The sequence below is a fragment of the Rhinatrema bivittatum genome, chromosome 1 (genome assembly GCF_901001135.1).
Source record: "Rhinatrema bivittatum chromosome 1, aRhiBiv1.1, whole genome shotgun sequence".
Lineage (NCBI taxonomy): Eukaryota > Metazoa > Chordata > Amphibia > Gymnophiona > Rhinatrematidae > Rhinatrema > Rhinatrema bivittatum.
This window is the reverse complement of record NC_042615.1, coordinates 747,768,347-747,791,381: the sequence shown is the minus strand read 5'-3', so window position 1 is coordinate 747,791,381 and position 23,035 is coordinate 747,768,347. Positions and strand designations below refer to the sequence as shown.

The following is a 23,035-nucleotide window of genomic DNA, read 5'->3' as shown; positions in this document are numbered from 1 at the left end:
GACGCGCTAGCTTTACCCCTTATTCAGTAAGGGGCAATAGCGCGTCGAAAACGCGCGTCCAACTCATTACAACTATCTATCAGGCCGATACAGTACAGTGCGCTCTGGCGGAGTGCACTGTTAACTCGTGTCGAAATTGCGCGTCCAATTGCGGGTTAACAGTGCACTCCGCCAGAGCGCACTGTACTGTATCGGCCTGATAAATAGTTGCAGTGAGTCATAAAGCCATTGTCTCTGTTCAGACCTAGGGTGATAGTGTTTATTTTTTGATGAATTCCAATTCAGCAGTTTCAAGCTGGAATGTTCCTTTGAAGTGTTTTTGTAGGAGTATGGCAACCCTAAGGTCAGATAGAGAATGTCCTGGAAGGTTGAAATGTTCACCTATTGGTTTCTGGATGTTGCTATTTCTAATGTCAGACACGTCCATTTATTCTTTTCAATCCCATCCAGTCTGGTTAATGCTCCTTAATCCTGACACAGGCATTCCATTAGAGCCTGCCTCGGAAATGAGTCAAAAACACTGGATTATCCTTTGTCCATCTTTTTATGGCCTCAGATGATGTTTTCAGTCACATGGTCTGCATACTATCTAGAAAATACAACTAATCAACCATCCACCATGTTGAACAAGCCAGGTACTTTGAATGGGATTGTACCATACAATTCTCATACAATTAAGACTAGCAGGGTGAACTGTGCCCAGTGTAAAAATCCACTGTTCAAATACACCAAATAGAAATGCAGTGGGTTTTTTTTTTTTAATTTTTAAACAATGTCCATGCCTCATGTAAACATTTAACCCTCTGAATTGCTTGTTTTAGTTTTTTCTAACTCGTTGCCTCATTTTATTGTGATATCTCATTTTAAAGTTAAATACTTCTGCAATAGTTTTACTTAATGCCCTCCCTCCAGTAATTATATCAAATTTGACTACATAAAGATCATTTTTACTAAACGACCCCATCTTCATTACCTCTTGCGCCAAATCCTGCTTTCTCCTAGGACAAATAGGATGGCAGTCCTCACACATTGGGTAACATCATCAGATGGTGCCCAGCATATAACTTTGACTTCAGAGCTTCTAGAAGCTTTAAGAATGCCCTTCTGGGCATGTGCAGCACTAACCACTTCTAAGCATCCCCTGCAGGGCCCCTCACTCATCTTTTCCATGGAGCCCATAGATTCTGGTTCATCTTTCTCTCCCACACACTTGCTGCAGTGAAAGTTTTGAAGCTTGCAAGAGCTGGTTTTTTGGGTTTTTTTTTGAAGGGTCCGTTGGTTATTTTTATTCTCTATTGATTAGGTAGATTTTATTTTTTTAATCTCTTTAAGTTCCTTTATTTCTTATTTTCTGTTCATTGTATGGTGTACCTGTTCCAGTGCCTGTGTGTGGTTCTGGATGGGTTTTCCCAGCCTTCGAGTTTTAATCTTTTTGTGTGATGCCTCAGAAGGCCTGTTGATAACTGCCCCCTGCACAGCCATTCTAGGTCTTTTTCATCCTGTGATAGATGGGAACTTTACCTGTGAACAGACTGACATCTTGATCTACTTCCCCTGTGGGTCCATTACCCACAAAGAGAGTCATTCTTGTTGGGAGCTCTTGGAAGCTTTGGGAGACTTAAGCTTATTTGATGGGCCTCGACATTTGAGGCATCCAGGATGGCACCGACTTCGGCCTGAGCATTGATGGGCCTGAGCATTGATGGGCCTCGACATTTGAGGCATCCAGGATGGCACCGACTTCGGCCGCGCAGGAGCCCCGGTGGGGCTCCTGCGCGGCCGGCGCCGGAGCCCCACCGGGGGAAGGTCAGGTCAGTTTTCGGCCCCCCCACCCGGGGGACCCCGACGCCAGCCGCGATCGCCGAGGCCGTTTCCGGCGAAGGAAAACCTAAAAAAACCACAAAATACGCGCCTAGGCCCGCCCTGCAACTGAAGGCAGCCAACCAGAGAGAGCCCGGCAGGGCTTTAAATCCTACCCTGCTAGGCGCCACGCGCCGAGCGTCGCGCGCCGAAGGAGCGCGACAAAGGGGCCTGCCCCTTTGTCTCGCCCCTTCGTAGAGCCCCTAGGAGGCCCCGAGCCACACCCGCGGAATAACCAAAATCTTCAACAAAGGCAACAGCCAGCAAAGATACAGATTTAACCGCTTCAGCCATAGGGAATAAAAGTCCGCCTCGCCAGCAAGCTCTCCAGCAAGCGTCCAGCATTCATCCAGCCGCTCCAGCAAGCGTCCAGCATTCATCCAGCCGCTCCAACAAGCGTCCAGCATTCATCCAGCCGCTCCAGCAAGCGTCCAGCATTCATCCAGCCGCTCCAGCAAGCGTCCAGCATTCATCCAGCCGCTCCAGCAAGCGTCCAGCATTCATCCAGCCGCTCCAGCAAGCGTCCAGCATTCATCCAGCCGCTCCAACAAGCGTCCAGCATTCATCCAGCCGCTCCAGCAAGCGTCCAGCATTCATCCAGCCGCTCCAGCAAGCCACAAACATTCATACAACATAGACCGCACAAATGGCCCCATTTTTCACAATTCCAATTCTCCAACATAATACTCCACCTAAAAGAACTTCTTTCCGACTTGCCCAACAACACAACCTTAAATCCCTCTCTTCAATTCCAGTCACTCCTTCCACACAACTTCTAGGCCTCACCCTTTTCTCTTTAAGCCTCTTCAATGCTCAATCCCTTACGAAAAAGTCTGTAATATTGAATGACTACCTCATCGATGTGAAACCGGAGATATGTGCAATCACCGAAACATGGTTAAAACCATCAGACACAGCAATAATTAATCAACTACCTACAGAGGCGTACGACTTCTTCTCGCTACCTAGTCATAAAAAAAAGGGAGGAGGCATTCTCTTAGCAACTAAAAAGGACCTCAGATTCTCGCTACAGCAATCCAATTCCAACTCAAAACTTGAATTCGGCTTCTTCACCTCAGACAAGCTTCAAATCCTCCTCGTATATGCTCCCCCAGGACTCTTGGAATCAGATGCCTCTCCACTGGTTGAACTAACCTCTTCCCTCATCAACTTTGACTCGCCAGCCATCGTTCTAGGGGATTTCAACATGCACGTTGATAACCCTACCCCATCACCTAACTGTGAAACCCTCCTCACAGCTCTCACAGCGCTAGGCTTCACTCAAATAGTTAATAAACCTACCCACAAAGCCGGCCACACGTTAGACTTGATCTTCGTTAACACTGCAATCAAGACAGTATCTATACCTAATTGCACAAAGGTCCCGTGGTCAGATCACTATCTCATAACTACTTCATTCTCTATAAAAGATACCAACCCGGCCTACATTCCTTTGCCCTCCTTCAATTACAGGAAAACCTGCTCCCCAGAAGACCTTAATAATCACCTATCTCCACTACTCCACCAACTGGACCTGACAGATCCGAACGCAGCACTTCGATCATGGAACACAATCACCGAAACTATAGCCAACAAACTATGCCCTCTTATTACAAAAAAACCACACCAGAATTCCTCCAAAAGACAGCCATGGTTCTCAGCAGAATTAAGAAAGCTCAAACTCCATCTAAGACAAAACGAGTCTAAATGGCGCAAAAAACCCAGGAACCAACACCCTTTCAATCTACAAAGCATCTCTGCATCAATACAAATCAAGCACCCTAAGATCCAAGAGGGACTACTACGCCTCAAAGATACACGACCTTGTTTTCGATGCCAAAGCCCTCTTCAGCTATGTAGCCAACCTCACACAAGTTAAACAACCTGAGATCTCACATGACCAAGCTCAATCAAAAGCAGAAGAACTAGCTCTTTTCTTCAACAATAAAATCAATACTCTCCTATCGCAGCTCCCCACGAACCCCACTGTTCCACTAACCACTCCTCAACCCTCAATCAACTACACTCGTTTAGAAGAACTCGACACAACTTCATCCGCTGAGATCCAAGGAATCCTAAGGAAAATGAAACCTTCCTCTCATCCTTCGGATCACATCCCAGCCAAACTACTACTAGCAATTCCAGAATCTATCTCCAAAACCCTGGCAGACATCATAAATTGCTCCCTCACACAAGGACTCTACCCGGACAACCTCAAACTTGCCTCACTCAAACCCCTTCTCAAAAAACCAAATCTCGACCCAAACGATCCTAAAAATTTCAGACCGATAGCTAACCTCCCATTCATAGCCAAGATAATGGAAAAATTGGTAAATTCACGACTCTCAAACCACATTGAAGACAACAACCTTCTATTTCCATCACAATACGGATTCCGTAAAACCTTAAGCACGGAAGCCCTCCTCATCTCTATGACTGACTACATCATCCTAGGCTTAGACAAAGGACAAGCCTTCCTTCTGATACTACTTGACCTCTCGTCTGCATTTGATACGGTCAATCACTCCCTTCTCATCAACCAATTATCAGCCATAGGTATCTCAGGCACTGCCCTATCATGGTTCAGAACCTTCCTCAGCAATAGAGGTTATAAGGTCAAAATTCATAATAAAGAATCCTCTCTACACCCCGCAGCAGTAGGAGTCCCTCAGGGTTCATCCCTGTCTCCTACCTTGTTTAACATTTATCTGTTACCCTTATGTAAACTTCTCACTGACCTCAATCTCAAACATTTTCTATACGCCGACGATATTCAGGTACTGATCCCCATCGAAGAATCGCTCGCAAAAACACTGTTCTACTGGGAATCCTGCCTCCAAAATATCAAACAACTGCTTACAAGTCTCAACCTGATAATAAATTCATCAAAAACGGAACTTCTACTCATCACTCCTGAAAACAGTTCCATCACATACACTCATCCTATCGTACCAAGCACTACACAAGTGAGAGATCTTGGAGTTCAAATTGACAATCACCTAAACCTGAAAGCCAACATCAACAAAACCACCAGAGACTGCTTTTATAAGCTCCAAGTGCTGAAAAGAATACGACCTCTCTTCCACACACATGACTTCAGAACGATCCTACAATCAATCATTTTCGCAAAGCTGGACTATTGTAACACCATCATGCTTGGTCTCCCTTCATCACATACCAAACCATTACAAATGGTACAAAATGCCTCCGCCCGTATACTCACCAACACCAGGAGAAGAGAACACATAACACCCATCTTGATGGACCTCCATTGGCTGCCCATCCACTTCAGAATAATCTACAAGGCCATTCTCACCATTTTCAAAAACATTCATCAATTAGCCCCAATCGATCTCCATATTCCTCTCCGATTACACCATTCCACAAGACCGACAAGAGATGCTTACAAAGGATCACTTCAAGTACCTCCAGCCAAGACTACCAGACACATCACGCTTAGAGATCGGGCATTCTCCACAGCCGGTCCAACATTATGGAACTCCATTCCCCCCGATCTTAGAATGGAACCCAACATTTCAACATTCAAGAAAAGACTCAAAACGTGGCTGTTCACACAGGCCTTCCCCAACTCCAACTCCATCTAACTCCCTTCATGCAACAAGCTCCGCTAGCATTAGCGTTAATAACCACCTTTCACAATGTTATTTATACTTGTATATAACTATCTGATCTTCATTTCCTCTCTCATTCCAAGTTATTGTTTTCCTTGTTATATGTAACTGCTTTTCTGCACTTTTGTTTAAATGGTAAAGTTTATTATAATTTCACCCCTGTTTCTTGTGAACCAGCATGATGGGACCACCGTCCTGAATGTTGGTATATAAAAAACTTAAATAAATAAATAAATAAATATGGAATTGGTTCCCTTTGACCCATGCACAGAAGTGGGCCGTACTTGACGCAGTGAATGCCCTGAGGCATTTCCCTGGGGAGGAGAGCTCATCCTCTCCACAATCCCGGGAAAAGCACCAGTCTCCAAGGGTTCAGGTGACTCATTCATTTCTGAAGCCCAGGAAGATGTGACGCCCCTCCGGCTTCCTAAACTGTGCCGGCATAGGTAGTTTTGAAGAAGGAGTTGGAGGGAAAGCTCTAGGGAGGTCCTAAGAAAAAGAGCAATCAGCTGTACTGCTTTAGTAATTTCATTGGTATACACTGGGGTAGAACGTAAAGAGCTGGAATTTTCTCTTACCAGCAATTCACATCAGTTTGTTTGCACTATCCTTTGCTCTGTATAAATAGAGGCGTAGCCTGCTGGTTAGAGCAGGGGGGGCTGTGAAGCAGAAAAACCAGGGTTCAAATCTCACTGCTGTCCCTTGTGACCTTGGTCAAATCACTTTACCCTCTGTTGCCTCAGATACAAATTTAGGAGGTAATCCTTAAAGGAGTTATAGGTGTAAATTTAACATGCTATCATAGCAATTTTCAAAAGTCATTTATACACATAAAAGTGTATTTACATCTGTAAAACCTATGAATAATTCAGTGGTATATATTGTAGCAATTTTAAAAAGCCAACTTACACAAGTAAAGTGCATTGACACATGTAAAACCCAGTTTTATGCATGTAAATCTTTTGAAAATTACCCCCTTAGATTGTCAGCCCTTTGGAGATAGGGAAATAGCTACAGTACCTGCATGTAATCCACTTTGAAGTGCCAAAAAAAGCAGAATATAAATACAAATAAAATCAATCAATATCTATATTGTAAAATGGTATTTTTGTTAGGGAAAAAATGCCTACCAATATTTAGTAAGCCATTGAATGGATAAGTTACCCAGCTAAAGTTAGCCAAATAAGTTGTCCTGTATATTCAGCGGGATAAACATCTTGCTAAATATACGTGCCTGAAATTATCAAGTTATCTGGCTACATATATCCAGATAATTAAAAATCAAACCGGCTATGTTTCAGTATAGCTGGTTAGAGTTTTAGTTGTCCAGCTGTGGTGTTGATACTTAGCTGGATATCTTCAAAAGATACACACACACATCCTCTCCGAAATATAAAAACTGCACAGTTTACACTTCCTGTGCAGCTTTTGACAGAAACTGCACTGAAACACCGGGAGTGGCCAAGTTCCTATCCCGCTCCCAACAGGGATACTTACCTCAGATACTGAGGTAAAATAACACAAGAGCATAACATAAGGACATAAGATAGGATACTGGGCTTGATGGACCCTTGGTCTGACCCAGTAAGGCATGTCTCCAACAGTGGCTAATCCAAGTCACAAGTTCCTGCTAAGTACCCATACATTAAATAGATCCCATTCTACTAATGCTGCAACAAGCATTGGCTATTCCCTATTGATTAATAGCAGTTTATGGACGTCTCCTCCAGGAAATTATCCAAACTTTTTTTTAAACCCAGTATACTAAGTGCCTTAACCACATCCTCTGGCAACAAATTCCAGAGCATAATTGTGCATTGAGTGAAAAATAATTTTTTCAATTTGTTTTAAATGTGCTACTTGCTGACTTCATGGAGTGCCCTCCTAGTCCTTGTATTATCTGAAAGAGCAAATAACCATTTCACATTTACCTGTTCAAGTCCTTTCATAATTTTGTAGACCTCTATTATATACCCTCAGCCATTTCTTTTGAAAGCTGAACAGCCCTATCCTCTTTTTAGTCTGCCCTTTATCATTTTGGTCGCCCTTCTGTGTACTTTTTCCAATGAAACTATATCTTTTTTGAGGTGTGGTGATCAGAATTGCACACAGTATTCTAGGTGTGGTAGGAATGTCTGAGGTGGTTACTCATCGGAAACTGTGTTTTCAGTAGGAGATTGAAGCAAGAGGAGATATTGACCAGACAGTCCTCAACTTTACATAACCCAAGGTACAGATTACTGTGGGAGTTATCAGGAAAAGTATGGATGATAAGAGAAAATTCAAGTTGTTTAGAATTGTCCATTCCCACTGGGTGGACTTTTTGATTCTCATCCTAATGGCCTCATAGCTCTGAAGAACTTTTGTTCTGCATAATTTTAAATGCAATATGGTTATAATTTTCTGTCCCGTATTTTCTTGTAAACAGCATGTTCATGGAATGTTGAGTACAAGGTGACATCTACTGGCTGATCAGATGAATTTAATATATTGCATTTCCTAAGTTTCAGGATGCTTGTACTTTGCTGTGTTAGGAGCTTAGTGTATTAATGAGGTGATCCTTGATTCTGTCTAGTTCCGGTAACAGTTTTGAATTTCTGAGAAAAGATTAGCATTATAAGCAAACATAAAGGGGTCGATTTAAAAAAAAAAACAAAACAAAAAAATAAAAAAACAAAACCATGTGCATGTTTTAAAATGATTCCTGCGCGCCAAATTTTAATATCCGTGCATGTGCAGGCAGGTGTCGTGTAACGCTCACAAGGGGGGGGTTTAAAAAAAATACACGTGGCGACGCGAGTAGGCCTTTCCCAGTACCCTCCCAGTCCGCTCACTCCCCATTTGATTACCAGGAGACATTTCTCGATGCCATCATACTAATCTTTCTAGACTCCAAGACATTATGAAAAGATCCCCACGTGACTGGTCTCATCTAAATCTAAATGCATGCGGTGCGCTCAGGGCCACGCACGAAATTCCCGAATTTTACATGACGAGCGGGGCTTTTAAAATGTGGGTGATACTGTTTTGTTGTACAAAGCCTGAGTGTAAGTTCACCTACACAAGTTACACTCTGGACAGAACAGACGTAACTTTGTGCGAGCAAGGTTGTGCACATACGAGGACACTTATATGGGAATTTTCAAAGCAAGCTTATGCATTTTTATTTATTTTATTTATATGCATATGAGTTTGCTTTGACAATGTGGGGTAAAGTGTGCGTGTAAAAGTTACATAGAGACTCTACCCCTACTCACCCAGTTTGGAAGACAAATCCCAGTATCCCAAGTCAGCCAAAATATCTTTTTCTCTATTTGCAAAAAAATAAAAAAATGCAGGAGTCCAAATACACAGCTCAAAAATGTTGCAGACCAACACTGTAATATTTGTGGTACACTTATAAGCTGTAAGTTGAAGACAGCTTTGATGATCTAGGAAACATCTATCAGTATGTGCCCAGTTTGTAATATGCATATGATTAAATTAAACAATACACATAACTACTTGAGTGAGTTTTGTTTCAGTAAATAGTTTCTCTCTCTTTTTTTCTAAAAAAAAAGGTTTTCCCAGCATAGGAAGAATTGCTCCAGGGACAGGTGTTTTTGGCCCATTGACAAGAATCAGCATCTATACAACTTCTCTCTGAGAGCTTGGAATGACCTCGGGGAAACAGATGCTGCTCTTGTTCTGAATGTGACTCATAAAGGTAAGTCTGGTGCTGGAGTGTTCTTCTCTTTTACTGCCTGATGAATCGGTGCTTTCCACAGGAAATAAGAAGTGTTTAAAAAAAATAAAAGTATTGTGAATATCAGAATTTCTTGCAGTGGAGCATCAGGGAGTTGCCACCTCAGGGCCAAATTTTAAAAGGTGCGCGCGGGCGTAAATTTATTCGCGCAACCCGGTGTGAACAAATCTATGCCCGATTTTTATAACAAGCGCGCTGTTATAAAATCCAGGGTCGGTGCGCGCAAGGGGGTGCACAATTGTGCAACTTGCGTGCGCCGAGCCGCGCAGCCTTCCTCCGTTCCCTCCAAGGCCGCTCCGAAATCTGAGCGGCCTCGGAGGGAACTTTCCTGCTGCCTCCCCCCCCTTACCTTTGTCGGGTAAGTTATGCCTGCCTACTGGCAGGCATAACTTACACACGCCAGCCAACGGCCGGTCCGCGATCCCGGGCACAGTGGCAATGGTCGCTGTGCCTGGAGGCTCCTGCCATGCTACGCCCAGCCCCCGCTCCTTTTTGCAAGCCCCGGGACATACCCGCGTCCCGGGGCTTGTGCGCGCCGCCGAGCCTATACAAAATAGGCTCGGTGCGCGCAGGGATAGATTTTCTCGGGTTACGTGCGTAGCCTTTGAAAATCTGCCCCTCAGTTTTGAGGGTCACAAAGGATCATGTTTACGTCCATGTTTCGAAGCTGCTGAATAAGATCTGTGGAATCTTTCACATTCAGTCTGTCATGCCTATCGCGTTATTTTTTTATGCTTCGTTTTAAAAATGGCTCACTCAGATTTTCTGAAATCAAAAAATCTGTGGCACAGGCATATAAGGAAGGATTGTGGAAAAAATTAAGTTTAATCTTTTGATGTGTGTATGTATATGTGTGTGTGTGTATATATATATTACAAGTGAAAGTAAAAATAGGTAAAAGCAAAAGATAGTGTTCTACAAGGGAAACAATACCTACTTACAGAAAAAGAACACTAATGAACCAATTTGTATCCACACACTAAAGAATGTATTTATATTTTAACAAAATCTAAAAAACTCTGTATACAAAAATTAACGCATCTCAAAACCAGCCCCCATTTGTAAAATGTGCCAATGGGACTGTACAATATTTTGTTTTTGATTAGAAAGCTCCATATAAGGTAGTACAAGAATTGGACGGTCTTGTGGTGGCCGAGACTGTTTACGTAAAAGTAAGGACCTGTTGGCATACAGGCCATGTCTGTATGCCTGTTTGCTTAGCGTTGTTCCTTTAATGTTTTTGGATTTCTCATTAGTTTTCCTCGGTTCAAATAAGACATTCAGTATTGCCCATTGTGGCTACCACCTGGAACAGAACAGTACTACAATTCCTGGATCCTGGAACATTTTGTTTCTCCTTCTTCATATGCTGGGGACTTATGTTTAGTTTTCATCTATTGGCTGTTAACGATGCAAATCATGCTATTCATGGTAGATGTCATTTAAGACACATTGCCTGCAGTTGTATCTTGTGATTACCTTGTGATTGCAATTGTTGGAATAAATTTTTTATCTAGCTAAAAAGTTATTCAGATAAATGAGGAACTAGACAGGGGCATTTTAGGGTGGAGCTTCTTATTTGACTTATCAGTCTTATCTAGCTAAATTAGCTGGATAAGCTGGACTAGCTGTTCACTAAAGTTAGTTGGATAAATTTCTCTGGTTTCTAGCCAGATAATTTTATCCAGCTAACTTGCTCAGCTGGACAGCGGCTGAAAATGAACCTTATAGAGGGTAATTTTTTTTTTTAATTTAAATGTTTATTGTGTCAAGTCAAGTAACATCAATAATGAAATAATTGACATATTTAGAAAACAAGAATCACTTTAAAAATATTTTATCCCCTTGAGAGTAGCCCCCACCCAAGTCCCTTCACTAGGATACAATTCTAGCAATGTATAGCAATACATAACATCAGTGTGAGAGCATCATATCAAAATATTAGCATATTTCGATAAACAAAAACATACCAGTTCATGCATAGACAGTTATCTTATAAGAATGCATCATTCTAATTATAACCAAATAATACTATTCATTAGGCAAAACCATCAACCCCTACAAACTAAAGAGTAGCAAATCACCTGGACTGGATGGTATACAACCTAGGGTACTGACATAACTAAAAAATGAAATTTCTGATCTATTAGTTAAAATTTGTAACCTATTATTAAAATCATCCTGGAGGGACGATCCGGATAACTATAGACCAATGAGCCTGACTTCAGTGCTGGGAAAAATAGTGGAAAATATTCTAAAGATCAAAATCATAGAGCATATAGAAAGACATGGTTTAATGGAACACAGTCAACATGGATTTACCCAAGGGAAGTCTTGCCTAACAAATCTTCTTCATTTTTTTGAAGGGGTTAATAAACACGTGGATAAAGGTGAACCGGTAGATGTAGTGTATTTGGATTTTAGGAAGGCGTTTGACAAAGTCCCTCTTGAGAGGTTTCCAAGAAAACTAAAAGTCATGGAATAGGAGGCGATGTTCTTTCGAGGATTACAAACTGGTTAAAAGACAGGAATCAGAGAGTAGGATTAAATGGTCAATTTTCTCAGTGGAAAAGAGTAAACGGACCGGTGCTTTTCAATATTTATATAAATGATCTGCAAAGGAATAAGACGAGTGCGGTTATCAAATTTGCGGACGATACAAAATTATTCAGAGTAGTTAAATCACAAGCGGATTGTGATACATTACAGGAGGTCTTTGCAAGACTGGAAGACTGGGCATTCAAATGGCAGATGAAATTTAATGTGGACAAGTGCAAGGTGTTGCATATAGGGAAAAATAACCCTTGCTGTAGTTACATGATGTTAGGTTCCACATTAGGAGCTACCACCCAGGAAAAAGATGTAGGCATTATAGTGTATAATACTTTAAAATCATCAGCTCAGTGTGCTGCAGCAGTCAAAAAAGCAAACAGAATGTTAGGAATTGTTAGGAAGAGTATGGTTAATAAAACGGAAAATGTCATAATGCCTCTGTATCACTCCATGGTGAGACCGCACCTTGAATACTGTGTACAATTCTGGTCACCACATCTCAAAGATATAGTTGCGATGGAGAAGGTACAAAGAAGGGCAACCAAAATGATAAAGGGGATGGAAAAGCTCCCCTATGAGGAAAGGCTGAAGAGGTTAGGGCTGTTCAGCTTGGAGAAGAGACGGCTGAGGGGGGGATATGATAGAGGTCTTTAAAATCATGAGAGATCTAGAATGGGTAAATATGAATCAGTTATTTACTCTTTCAGATAATAGAAAGACTAGGGGGCACTCCATGAAGTTAACTTGTGTCACATTTAAGACTAATCGGAGAAAATTCTTTTTCACTCAACGCACTGTTAAGCTCTGAAATTTGTTGCCAGAGGATGTGGTTAGTACAGTTAGTGTAGTTGGGTTCAAAAAAGGTTTGGATAAGTTCTTGGAGGAGAAGTCCATTAACTGCTATTAATCAAGTTTACTTAGGAATAGCCACTGCTATTAATTACATCAGTAGCACGGGATCTTCTTAGTGTTTGTGTAATTACCAGGTTCTTGTGGCCTGGTTTGGCCTCTGTTGGAAACAGGATGCTGAGTTTGACAGACCCTTGGTCTGACCCAGCATGGCAATTTCTTATGTTCTTATAATTTTGTATTGTTTTTATTGTTGATAAAATTTATATTGTACTTGAAAATTGATATATATATAAATATATATTTAAAAAAATATATATATTGATATATATAAAAATTTAGATATATATATATATATATATATATATATATATAGATATATATATAGAGAGAGAGAGAGAGATAGATAATAAAAGGGACATGAAAAAAAAACAAATAAAATAGCAATTATTTTATAAATAAAAAAGAAAGCAGCAAAAATAGGGTAGATTTTCAGAGGGTTGCGCGCTCCGAGCCTATCTTGCATAGGCTTCCGGCACGCGCAAAGCCCCTGGACGTGTGTAGGTCCCGGGGCTTTCCTGGGGTGGGGGGGGGGGCGTGTCGTGACCGGCTCGACATCGGGGGGAGTGTCGGGGACGTGACGCGGCCGGTGCGTCATCCGGCATGCGGCTACGGGCGTGGTTCCGGCCCAGGGGCATTCCGGGGGTGTGGCCGCGTCCTCCAGACCAGCCCCCGGACCGGAACATGGCGCGCCGGCAGCCAGCCCGACACGCATAAGTTACGCCTGCCTCGAACAGGCGTAACTTTCGCAACAAAGGTAGGGGGGGTTGTAGATATGGCCGAGGGGTGGGTTAGGTAAGGGAAGAGAAGGGAAGGTGGGGGGAGGCCAAAGGAAAGTTCCCTCCGAGTCCGCTCCGATTTTGGAGCGGCCTCAGAGGGAACGGAGGCAGGCTGCGCGGCTCGGCGCCCAGGCTGACGATTTTGGGCAGCCTTGCGCGCCGACCCCGGATTTTAATGGATACGCATGGCTACGCGCGTATCTATTGAAATCCCTCGTACTCTTGTTCTCACCTGGTGCATGAACAAAAGTACGTGTGCGGAAATTTATAAAATCTACCCCATAATTTTCAAAGTATAATACGAAGCAGCAATTTTAGCGGTGAGAGCAGGCAATTCTATATCTTCATTAGAAGATGGCAGCAGAAATATGAATCCTGGGTCTAGCAGAAACCTGTTTTTCTGTTTAACCAGTTAGTACTATAGTGAGAGTCAATCAGCATGTAGCTTTATTTTGTATGTGAGACAGAATGACCTTGAATAGCCCTGCAGGTACTATTGGGCTTTATTTAGGTAAATCAGCACACAGCAGGGGATCTTAGATGTTTGTTTGGATGTATGGATGGGCTGTCAGTAATGCAGCAACAAATTAATTATGTGACTTCTCCCATGGCCTCAGGATTACAGGAGCCTAGGTGCTTTGTATATATGTAGTTATAGATGGACATATACATGTACATATACACATACATGAGAATGTATGTAGATGTGTATATGATCTATATCATATATAGATAACATCCTACATGAGTTGCTGGAAACAGATTACGGTAAATCTTTGCTGTTTGACCAGGCTTTAGCCAGACAGTGAGGCCAATGTTAGATACCTTTGTTGCTTAGGGTTAAATGGGTATACAGGCTGCAAAGAGGGTAGTTGTAAGAATTTCTGTGGTAAGATTGGGTTGAGTAGGTTGAGCTAATAGAATATAACAGTTTGGAGATGTTTTCTGATAAAATGGCTAAACAAGTCAAAATAAATATATATATTTATGTAATTGATCTCTCTTTCTCAGTATCTGTGTGTGTGTGTGTGTGAGAGTGTGTGTGTATACATTTTCATGCCCACAATGGCGGATGAATAAACAAGGAAATATAAATTTTTAGGGGCTATGTGCACATTTTAGCATAGATTTATGAAATAAGTGAGGAAGAAACACTTAGTTATGTGTGAATTTTATCAAGGGCACAGGGAACTCGGTAGTATAGTACATCACATAGGAAGGCTGCGCAAAGTTTTTTTTTTTTATAATGTTCCATAGTTCAGTTTTATTTTTTTCTTATAATTGCCTTTCCAGAATAATATCAAAGTGGTTCCTTAGAACTGTTAATATTTCCATAAGGAGATGTTTGCATGCTGCAAGAAGTCCTCCTTTCAGTGCTTATGCTGACCAGAGAGCGGAGGTTTGCTATTTCCTTCTGTATACTCAAGCTGCTTCTTCCTCCGATTGCTCATGATGGTTGCAATGGGGGGGGGGAGGAGGTTGCATCTCCCTCTATATGCTCATGCTGCCATGAGAAACCTGTTTGCATCCAGATCAGGCACAACAGTTCCTGACCAATGTAGATGCCGGCACTCCATAAGCTTTTTAAAACTTCATGGGATGCCTATGCTGAGCTCACACTTTGTGAGAAAAGCATAGCTGGCCTGTAAACATGAAAAATGCTTGCTTGCTGGCATCTGCCTCAGTCAGGGATTGGAATGCGTTCATGTGCCAGGAGTTGCTGATCCACTGTGCTATAGTCTGTAAACAGTAGGAAAGGTGTGGTTGTATCAAATCCAAGAGAATGCAAACTCAAACTGTTGAACATTTTGTTGAAAGCATTCTAATTTCAAAGAGAAATTCATACTTTATTATGTATTTCAAGGATATTTCATAATTACAATAATTTATTCCTAAAATGCCATATATTTTACTGTATAGCAGGGGTAGGGAACTCCAGTCCTTGAGTGCCACAAACAGCTCTGGTTTTCAAGATATCCACAATGAACATGCATGAGGTATATTTGTAGGTGCTTCCTCCACTGTGTGCAAAGATGTGTCCTGCATATTCACTGTGAATATCCTGAAGCTGCTTATCCCTAACTTTTATAATGCACTCTATGCAGTACATTATTACTTTTATTATTTGCACATGAAGCACTTTACACATGTTTTCTCGCAATTCTATTTATAAAGATACTTTACTACAGAAAAATGAAGTTGGACCATTTCTTCTTGTTTTGCTTTATAAACCTTTCTAAGGAGCCAGCTTTCCTTTTTCTGTGCCTTAGTGTGTCCACGGACTCCCACGGACCTCTCAGCTGACCACCTGAGTGCCACAAATGTTATTTTATACTGGACCATGAAATCAAATTATGCTATTCTTATACTTCACTGCCAGACGGAAGTTCATAAAGTAAAAAATGGGGAAATGGAAGTGGTAAGAAACAAACAATACTTTAGTAATAATGGCAATAATAATGAAAGCAGGATCCTGATTTCTTGAATATTTCACAAATGTATGTACCTCCAGCTCTTGGACAGAATGACTAGTTTTGATCTCCATAGAGGGGAGGAGTAGCCTCATAATTATAGCTGCAGGTTGAGAAGAACCAGGAAAGCCTAGGCGTCAAATCCCTGCTGATTCTGCTTGTGACCCTGGGCAAGTTGCTTCACCCTCCGTTGCCTCTGGAATAAACTTAGACCCTGATTTACTAAGACTTTCTTCCCATTCTGTGTCTATGGGGGGGAAAAAAAGCTTAGGAAATCAGGACCTAAGATTGCAAGCCCTCTGGGGACAGGGAAATGCCTACGATACCTTGAGCTTAACTTTGGAAAGACATGACCTAAATGTAAAATCCAGATCTGTCTGATAGGTCTGTACAGGGCGAGGGAAGAAAGAATGCTACTGAGTTACAAACAATTCAGCATCGTCTTGCAAGTTTAAATCCTCTTCTCCCCTGACTCAGTGCATAAATAGCTTTGAAAACTGCCCTCAAAGGTGACAATTTTCAGAGGGATTTACCTGCATGAATAGAAATTTACTCGAGTACATTCATGGCTGGAAGTTGTACTTGTGTACTTCCATAAAATGCATACATTTTAGCCATATTAAAATGGGCATTCTTGTGAGGAGTAAACAGCATATGGATATTTGCATTTTCAATTGTTTGTGCACTTTCACCCCCAGCGTGCTGCCCACAGAAAGAGGAGGTTCAAATGTACATGTGCACACATTACGAGGTAGATTTTAAAAGGTGTGTGTGTGCGCGCTTCCTGGTGAACACGCATGGATGCGCTGATTTCATAACATGCGCTTGCTGGCATGCACATGTTATGAAATCCCATGACCACGCGCACAGGGAGGGGCCAATATTATAAGAATACGTGCGACGCAATTGGGCTTCCCAGTCCGGACCAATTAAGGAGCGAACTGGGAGGGAACCTCTCTACCCCCCTACTCTACCATACTTTCTCCATCTTCCCCTCTCCTCCCCACCCCCTAAACCCGTTCTCCTACCTTCCCTTTTTTTTGTTTCGTTGCTTACTGCTCCGTTGGAGCAGAAGCAAATGGCTGCTTTCCTGGCCTCCCCCTTTTAGGCCCTGGTACTTAGTTGCTAACCGGGGTTTACGTGTGTGGCTGGGCCTGTTTGAAAATTTGCCCGGCACGCGTAAGGCCCGGGATTTACGCACGCAGGGGTTTAAAAATCGACCCGTATGTGTATATCTTGAAAGTAATTTTCTGAGGGAACCTGTGCAGTTTCCCTTAGGAAATTGTTATCATCTCACTTACTAGAATGCGTGCTTACCTCACAGCACTGTGGACCAACTGCTCCCAAAGTGTTGCCTTTTGATATATTAGCACCAAGTTAAACAATGCCTTTCATTCATGTGAAAAACCTGCCCCCGTGCATTCTGGCTAAAAGCATCCATACGGTTTCACAGCCTGCAGACTGTTAGCTGGATTGAAGGGAGGCATTCCTGGGGGAGTGTTTTGGGTGGAATTGGAAAATAATGCTCCTAGATTGTATATTTTTCATTTATGCTCATTTTCCATAGACTTTTTACATGAGTCCGTGTGTATTTTCTATCAATAGGTAACTTTCAAAGGGAATGTGCATGCGGCTTTCCCATCAAGAATTAGATGCAAGGTCCTTGAGAACTTTGTGCCTTGGACAGTTTGAAACTTGTGCCTTACTGACAATTTTTATCTGGTCTTTATGATAACTTTCTAAGGCACAAAACTAATGATATTGTCATTACCCCTGGTACAGGTGCCTAAACTGAGGTACAGGAAGATAAAGTGACTAGTCCAGGGTCATCCAGCAATATATAATACAAGAAGAGCAGTATAGAATGTCAACAGTAAAATAAAACAGTACTAAAGTCACAAAAATCACTGCTGTAGGACAATTTCAGTACAATAAAAGGACCATCATACTAAGCACTACCAGTCCATGGACCTTCCTTGCTTTTTAAATAATCAGTGGTCCCACAGTTCTAATATATTTTCAGTAATGTTTTTACAATTATTTTTTGCAGTTGAAATAAAGGTGAACCACACTTATCTTTGTCTATTTTTTTTCGTGTCAAAAATAGAAATTCCATAAGTCCCGACGCACTGTGTTTTGAGGTAAACCTCTGTCTACGGGATTTCTACCTTGAAACACAGTGTGTGTCGGGACTTATGGGATTTCTATTTTTGACACAAAATAAGAGACAAAGATAAGTGTGGTTCACCTTTATTTCAATTGCAAAAAATAAATGTAAAAAAACCCTGAAAATATATTGGAACTGTGGGACCAATGATTGATTATTAAAAAGCAAGGAAGGACCATAGACCGGTAGTGCTTAGTTTGATGGTCCTTTTATTGTATTGATTTTGTGCAACAACAGTAAAATAATCACAATAGAATCAATACAAATAGCAAAGTTTACAACAGTCTATAACAGGGGTGGGCAGTTCCGGTCCTCGAGGGCCACAAACCAGTCTGGTTTTCAGGATATCCCTAATGAATATGCATGAGAGAGATTTGCATGCACTCTGCCTCAGTTGTATGCAAATCTATGTCATGCATATTCATTAGGATATCCTAAAACCTCGACAGGTTTGTGGCCCTCGAGGACTGGAATTGCCCACCCCTGGTCTATAAAATACGCAAGGAGCAGTATTGCTGCTTTTATGTGAATCTGGTCCACTTGTATGTTCATGAAAGTCCACATTTACTTTCATTTTATAGCATAATGTATCAATGAAGGGATTTCCTTTGATGTCACAATACAGTATCAACATAGACCAGTTACAGCCATATACCGCCTATACCTTAAGAGTACGCTGTGGTGCAGCTGAACATTTTTGGAAATGGAGCAACTGGAGTGAAAATCTGTCCATAAGAACAAGGGAAGCTGGTGAGTAAGGTCCACATTTCAGCTCATCCTATAAATCTTATCCTTAATCAGACCATGCCCTGAAATTTAATATTTCATATATTTTTACAAAATTATCCAGATTGACCTTTTTTGATTCAGATATTTAATTGTAATGGGTATGATAAATTGCAGGATTATTTAAATCTGTCTGTACAATTTCAGTTTTTTATGATGTATGGAATACATCCTTTTCTTCATACAATAAGCAAATATATATAGCCTCATGTGGTAGTCCTGGATTTTTTTATATTTGGGAAGCTGGTAAACAGCTGGCAGAGCAGCTCTCAATCTGAACATGTTTTTTTAAATTTTGGAATAAGCTATCAATAGTGGATCTACTGTCTTTGGTTACTGTCAAATTGTATGCTAGATCCATGCCATGTCAGCTGCTGTGGGTATGCAATAATTTCCTCTTTTTCAGATGGGTGGAGGTGATATAATATTTTTTGAGGTCATGTAGGATGACAGTCCTCGAACATGATTGACATCATCAGATGGAGCCCAGCATGGAAATTTGGCTGGCTCCTTCATTCTCATTTTTTCCCCAGAGCCCACTGGGATTGGACCTTCTCTCTCTTTGCATGCCATTTGCATGCACTCGTGCAAAAACAGCCGTGGATTTTTAAGAGGGTTTATGTGTGCGTTTTTCCCACACTGACCTCATTACATTTATGCGTAAAACCAGTGCGGGAAAAAGTGTGCGAATACCTGCGCAAGTATGCACAAAAACCTGCAGAACTTTAGCGAGCTTATTACTTTGGTTTTGCTTTATTCATTTTTCAGTTGATGCCTCAGAAGAAGAAAGCCATTAGCTTAAAAAATGTCCCTGAACGAAATGGTCATGTTTATCACGGATCCCCATGATAGTTGTGTCCTTTATCTGGGGGCCAATCATAGCGTTAAGGGGTGTGACAGTGGCCTCTAGAGGACGTCAATCCCAGCTCCCCTCATGGAGAAGCACTTTAATTATCATAAGTCTGGCCCATTGGTATCTGCGTCAAAGGAATATACATCAAAGAGACCCAGGAGCTGCACCGACTGCTGGTGGGACATCAAAATGGCAGGCATTGATCCTCCTTGACATTGAGGACCAGAAAGACAGTCCTTTGTCTGCCTTCTCCTAACAGAGCAGAGCAAAGGGTTACACCTTTTCGGTGTTGGCATCACAGATCTCCAATGACGTGCATTGGACGAAGGTCAAGAAGAATCAGCATTGATCTCTATCGATGCATGATACTGGGAATGGGGTCATATTGCTGGTAGCCTTGAATCTCCCAAAGTGTTCCCTTGAGGAGAAGAACTCATCTTCCATGCATTCCTGACAAGTGCATCAGTCCAGTTATCAGCCACTGATACACCTCTGGTGCCCCAGGAAGCATTGGTCTCTCCTATTTCATAAACCATGATGGCAATTGCAATTTTTGAGAAGGAGATGAATAGAAAGATCTAGGAGGCCCTGGATTATAAGATGCAGAGCATTGGTGTACTTCATAAACTATACTGGTGTCTCTACAAACATATGGAAGGCTCCTGCTGGAAACCTTCTTGGCACCAGGTGGAAGGGCTCTGATGCTGGTTCCTGGAGGAGAATTAACATTAGGAACCACTAAACCTTTCATAATCTCTTGTCCATCAGAGAGGAAGCTTCACTGAGGTGCAGGAGCTCTTCAAGGTTTAGGCTAAACAGACAACTGCTGCCCTCAGTGGTGCCTTGTCTGCTAGCAGGGTGAGGTCCAGGTATGCATCACTGACATACCAGTTGGGCTTAGAATACTTCTGGGTGTATGGTTATAGATCTGACAACTTCTCCGATCAGGAGGAGTCGGCAGTTCTCCCCTCTAACCCCTCTCATCCATAAGGGAGAAGATCTCCCCTGGAAGACTTTTTTCCTTCACTGACTTTGGCATTCGCTATTCTTTTGACAATCTACTTATGTTGCAAAAGGAGGAGTAATCCAGCAAAAGATGTTGAACATCCTTCAGTTTGTGGAATCCCCAAAGGATACCATGGTTTTGCCTGTCCATGTAATCTTTTAGGAGAGAGAGATGAGGATGTGGGAGGTTCCCTTCTCTGTAGCTCTGGTTAATAAGAAGGTGGACATGATATATTATCTCGAGAAGGCTCCCAGATCTAAGAAGCAGATACTGCCTCAACCAATGGTGGTCGAAACCACTCCCAAGAAGGCCAAAAGGTCTAGAACCCACTAATTGGTACTCTTGGGGAGGGATTCTTGTACCCTGAGCTTGCGTGGGAGAAAGCTTCTTCAGGATGCTATGCTCAGTGCCTGCATAGTGACTAACCAGCTCTTCATGAGCTAGTACATGCAGGACATACTGAAGAGTATAAAATAGATGGTGGGGTAGCTTCCTCAAAACAACGTGATGCCTTGGAGTCACTGATGGACAAGAACATGGAGTGTGGAGAACACATGATTCGTCAACCTATGATGATTTTGAGATGGCATTCATTCTCTCCATTGGATATTCGTTGCCACAGACTTGCTTGGATATGGATCTCAAACCTGCCTTGTATGGCTGAATAACTAGCTACTTAACAAGGTATCTTCAAAAGTTAACTGGCTAAGTAGCACTGCAAAAATAATAATAAAAAATAAAATAAAAGGGTCTGCGGGCAAATCTTTCGTTTACCCAGCAGATTGTACAAGGTGGTCCTATCAGATCATGCAACCCCCACCCCCAAACCACCTCCTAAATTTGTACAAGCATTGTACTCTGAGGATGACTTATTCTTCTATCGCTGGAAGCATAAACTGCAGATAGTTTTACGCATCCAGTGTGACTTCTGAGAGAGAGAGCACCGGAGCGGTGAGTTTTGACCGTGCTCCTGGTGGGGGTGATATTTAAGTGTCAGAGTGGGTGGGATGAGGGTCCAGGAGGTGGGGGGTTCGGCGCAGGCAGATGGGACTGTGTGTGGGTAGGTGGGAGCCAGATTGGTAAATATTATTCAGAACTGGAAGGGGGAATGGTGGGGGTGGGTGTCCTCGTCCCTCAGAACTTAATGCTTGTCCAAATTTAGGAGGAGTTTGGGGGGTAGGAGTTGAAAGACCCGACAGGGCCATCTTGTACAGTATATAGGAAGGAAGAGACTCGCCTACAGGCCCTCTTAATTTTATTATTTTACAGCGCTATTTAGCCAGATATCATTTGAAGATATGCGTTTAAGTAGCTACTTAACCAGCCACATAAGGCTGGATAAAATTAGACCTGCTTTGAAGCAGGTCTAAAGTTATCCGGCTGGTTTGGATGTAGAATGTGATGGTCATCTAAATAGTCTTCTAGTTGTGATAATACTGCATTTTCAAGACTTTTTTAAAGAGAGAGGGCAGGATGGATATTGGTCGATAATTTTCCCAATTGTCAGAACTGCTGGTATTATTTTTAGTATAGGTTTTATCACTGCTTGTTTCACCCTGACTGGGACTAGATCTTCCGAGAGTGATTGATTGATTAAGAATGTGATTGTTGGAGTGATGATGCTATGTATTAGTTTTAAGGAACTTGCTGGAACGGGATCATGTGGGTGATTAGCAGGTTTTATTTTAGCAATGATTTGCGTGATTTGTGGTTTACATATTCTGTTGAAAGCAGTCCATTTAGCTGGCTCATGTTTTTCTTCAAGTTCTCTGGTTGGTGAGCAGGCAGAGAATTGAGTTTTTAGTCTAATTATTTTTCTACAAATGATTGGCTTATTTGTTGCAGGCATTCTTTGAGAAGCAGTTGTTGCTCGAGATTGAGGAAGATGGGTCCTTGATTAGGTTTTTAACAACATTGAAGAGTAATTTAGAGTTAAAGATTACCCCATGAATCTGTTTAGCATAGTGTTCTTTTTTCACTTTAAGTGACACCTGGTATTGAGAAAGGAGTGATCTGTATTTTCCAAGTGATTCTGAAGTTGGGTGTTTCTGCCAAAGTTTCTTCTGTTTTCTCAGTGATTATTTAGAGCGTCCTAATTCTGCATTGTACCATGGTTTCTTTTGTTTAGAGGAACATTGTTCAAATTGAATTGTTTTTGTTTGGATTGGGCTTAAGTTGTCAGCTATTTCTTTAATCATGATATCCCATGTGTCAAATGATGCTGAGGCATTAGTGTAGTTTAAATCGATTAGTTTATTTTTTATGGATTCAGCA

The 23,035-nt window shown here is 41.8% G+C and overlaps 1 protein-coding gene across 3 annotated transcripts in view; it reads left to right on the top strand.

Moving 5' to 3' along the window:
• The window catches only part of OSMR (oncostatin M receptor), a 178,700-nt gene that overhangs the window by 78,059 nt on the left and 77,606 nt on the right, over nucleotides 1-23,035 (top strand). For all 3 annotated transcript variants that reach the window (XM_029578388.1, XM_029578398.1, XM_029578406.1), the window contains 3 exons: nucleotides 9,053-9,198; nucleotides 15,749-15,897; nucleotides 18,698-18,866. In XM_029578388.1, coding sequence (XP_029434248.1) covers nucleotides 9,053-9,198; nucleotides 15,749-15,897; nucleotides 18,698-18,866 — 464 coding nt within the window. The remainder of the gene's footprint in view (nucleotides 1-9,052; nucleotides 9,199-15,748; nucleotides 15,898-18,697; nucleotides 18,867-23,035) is intronic.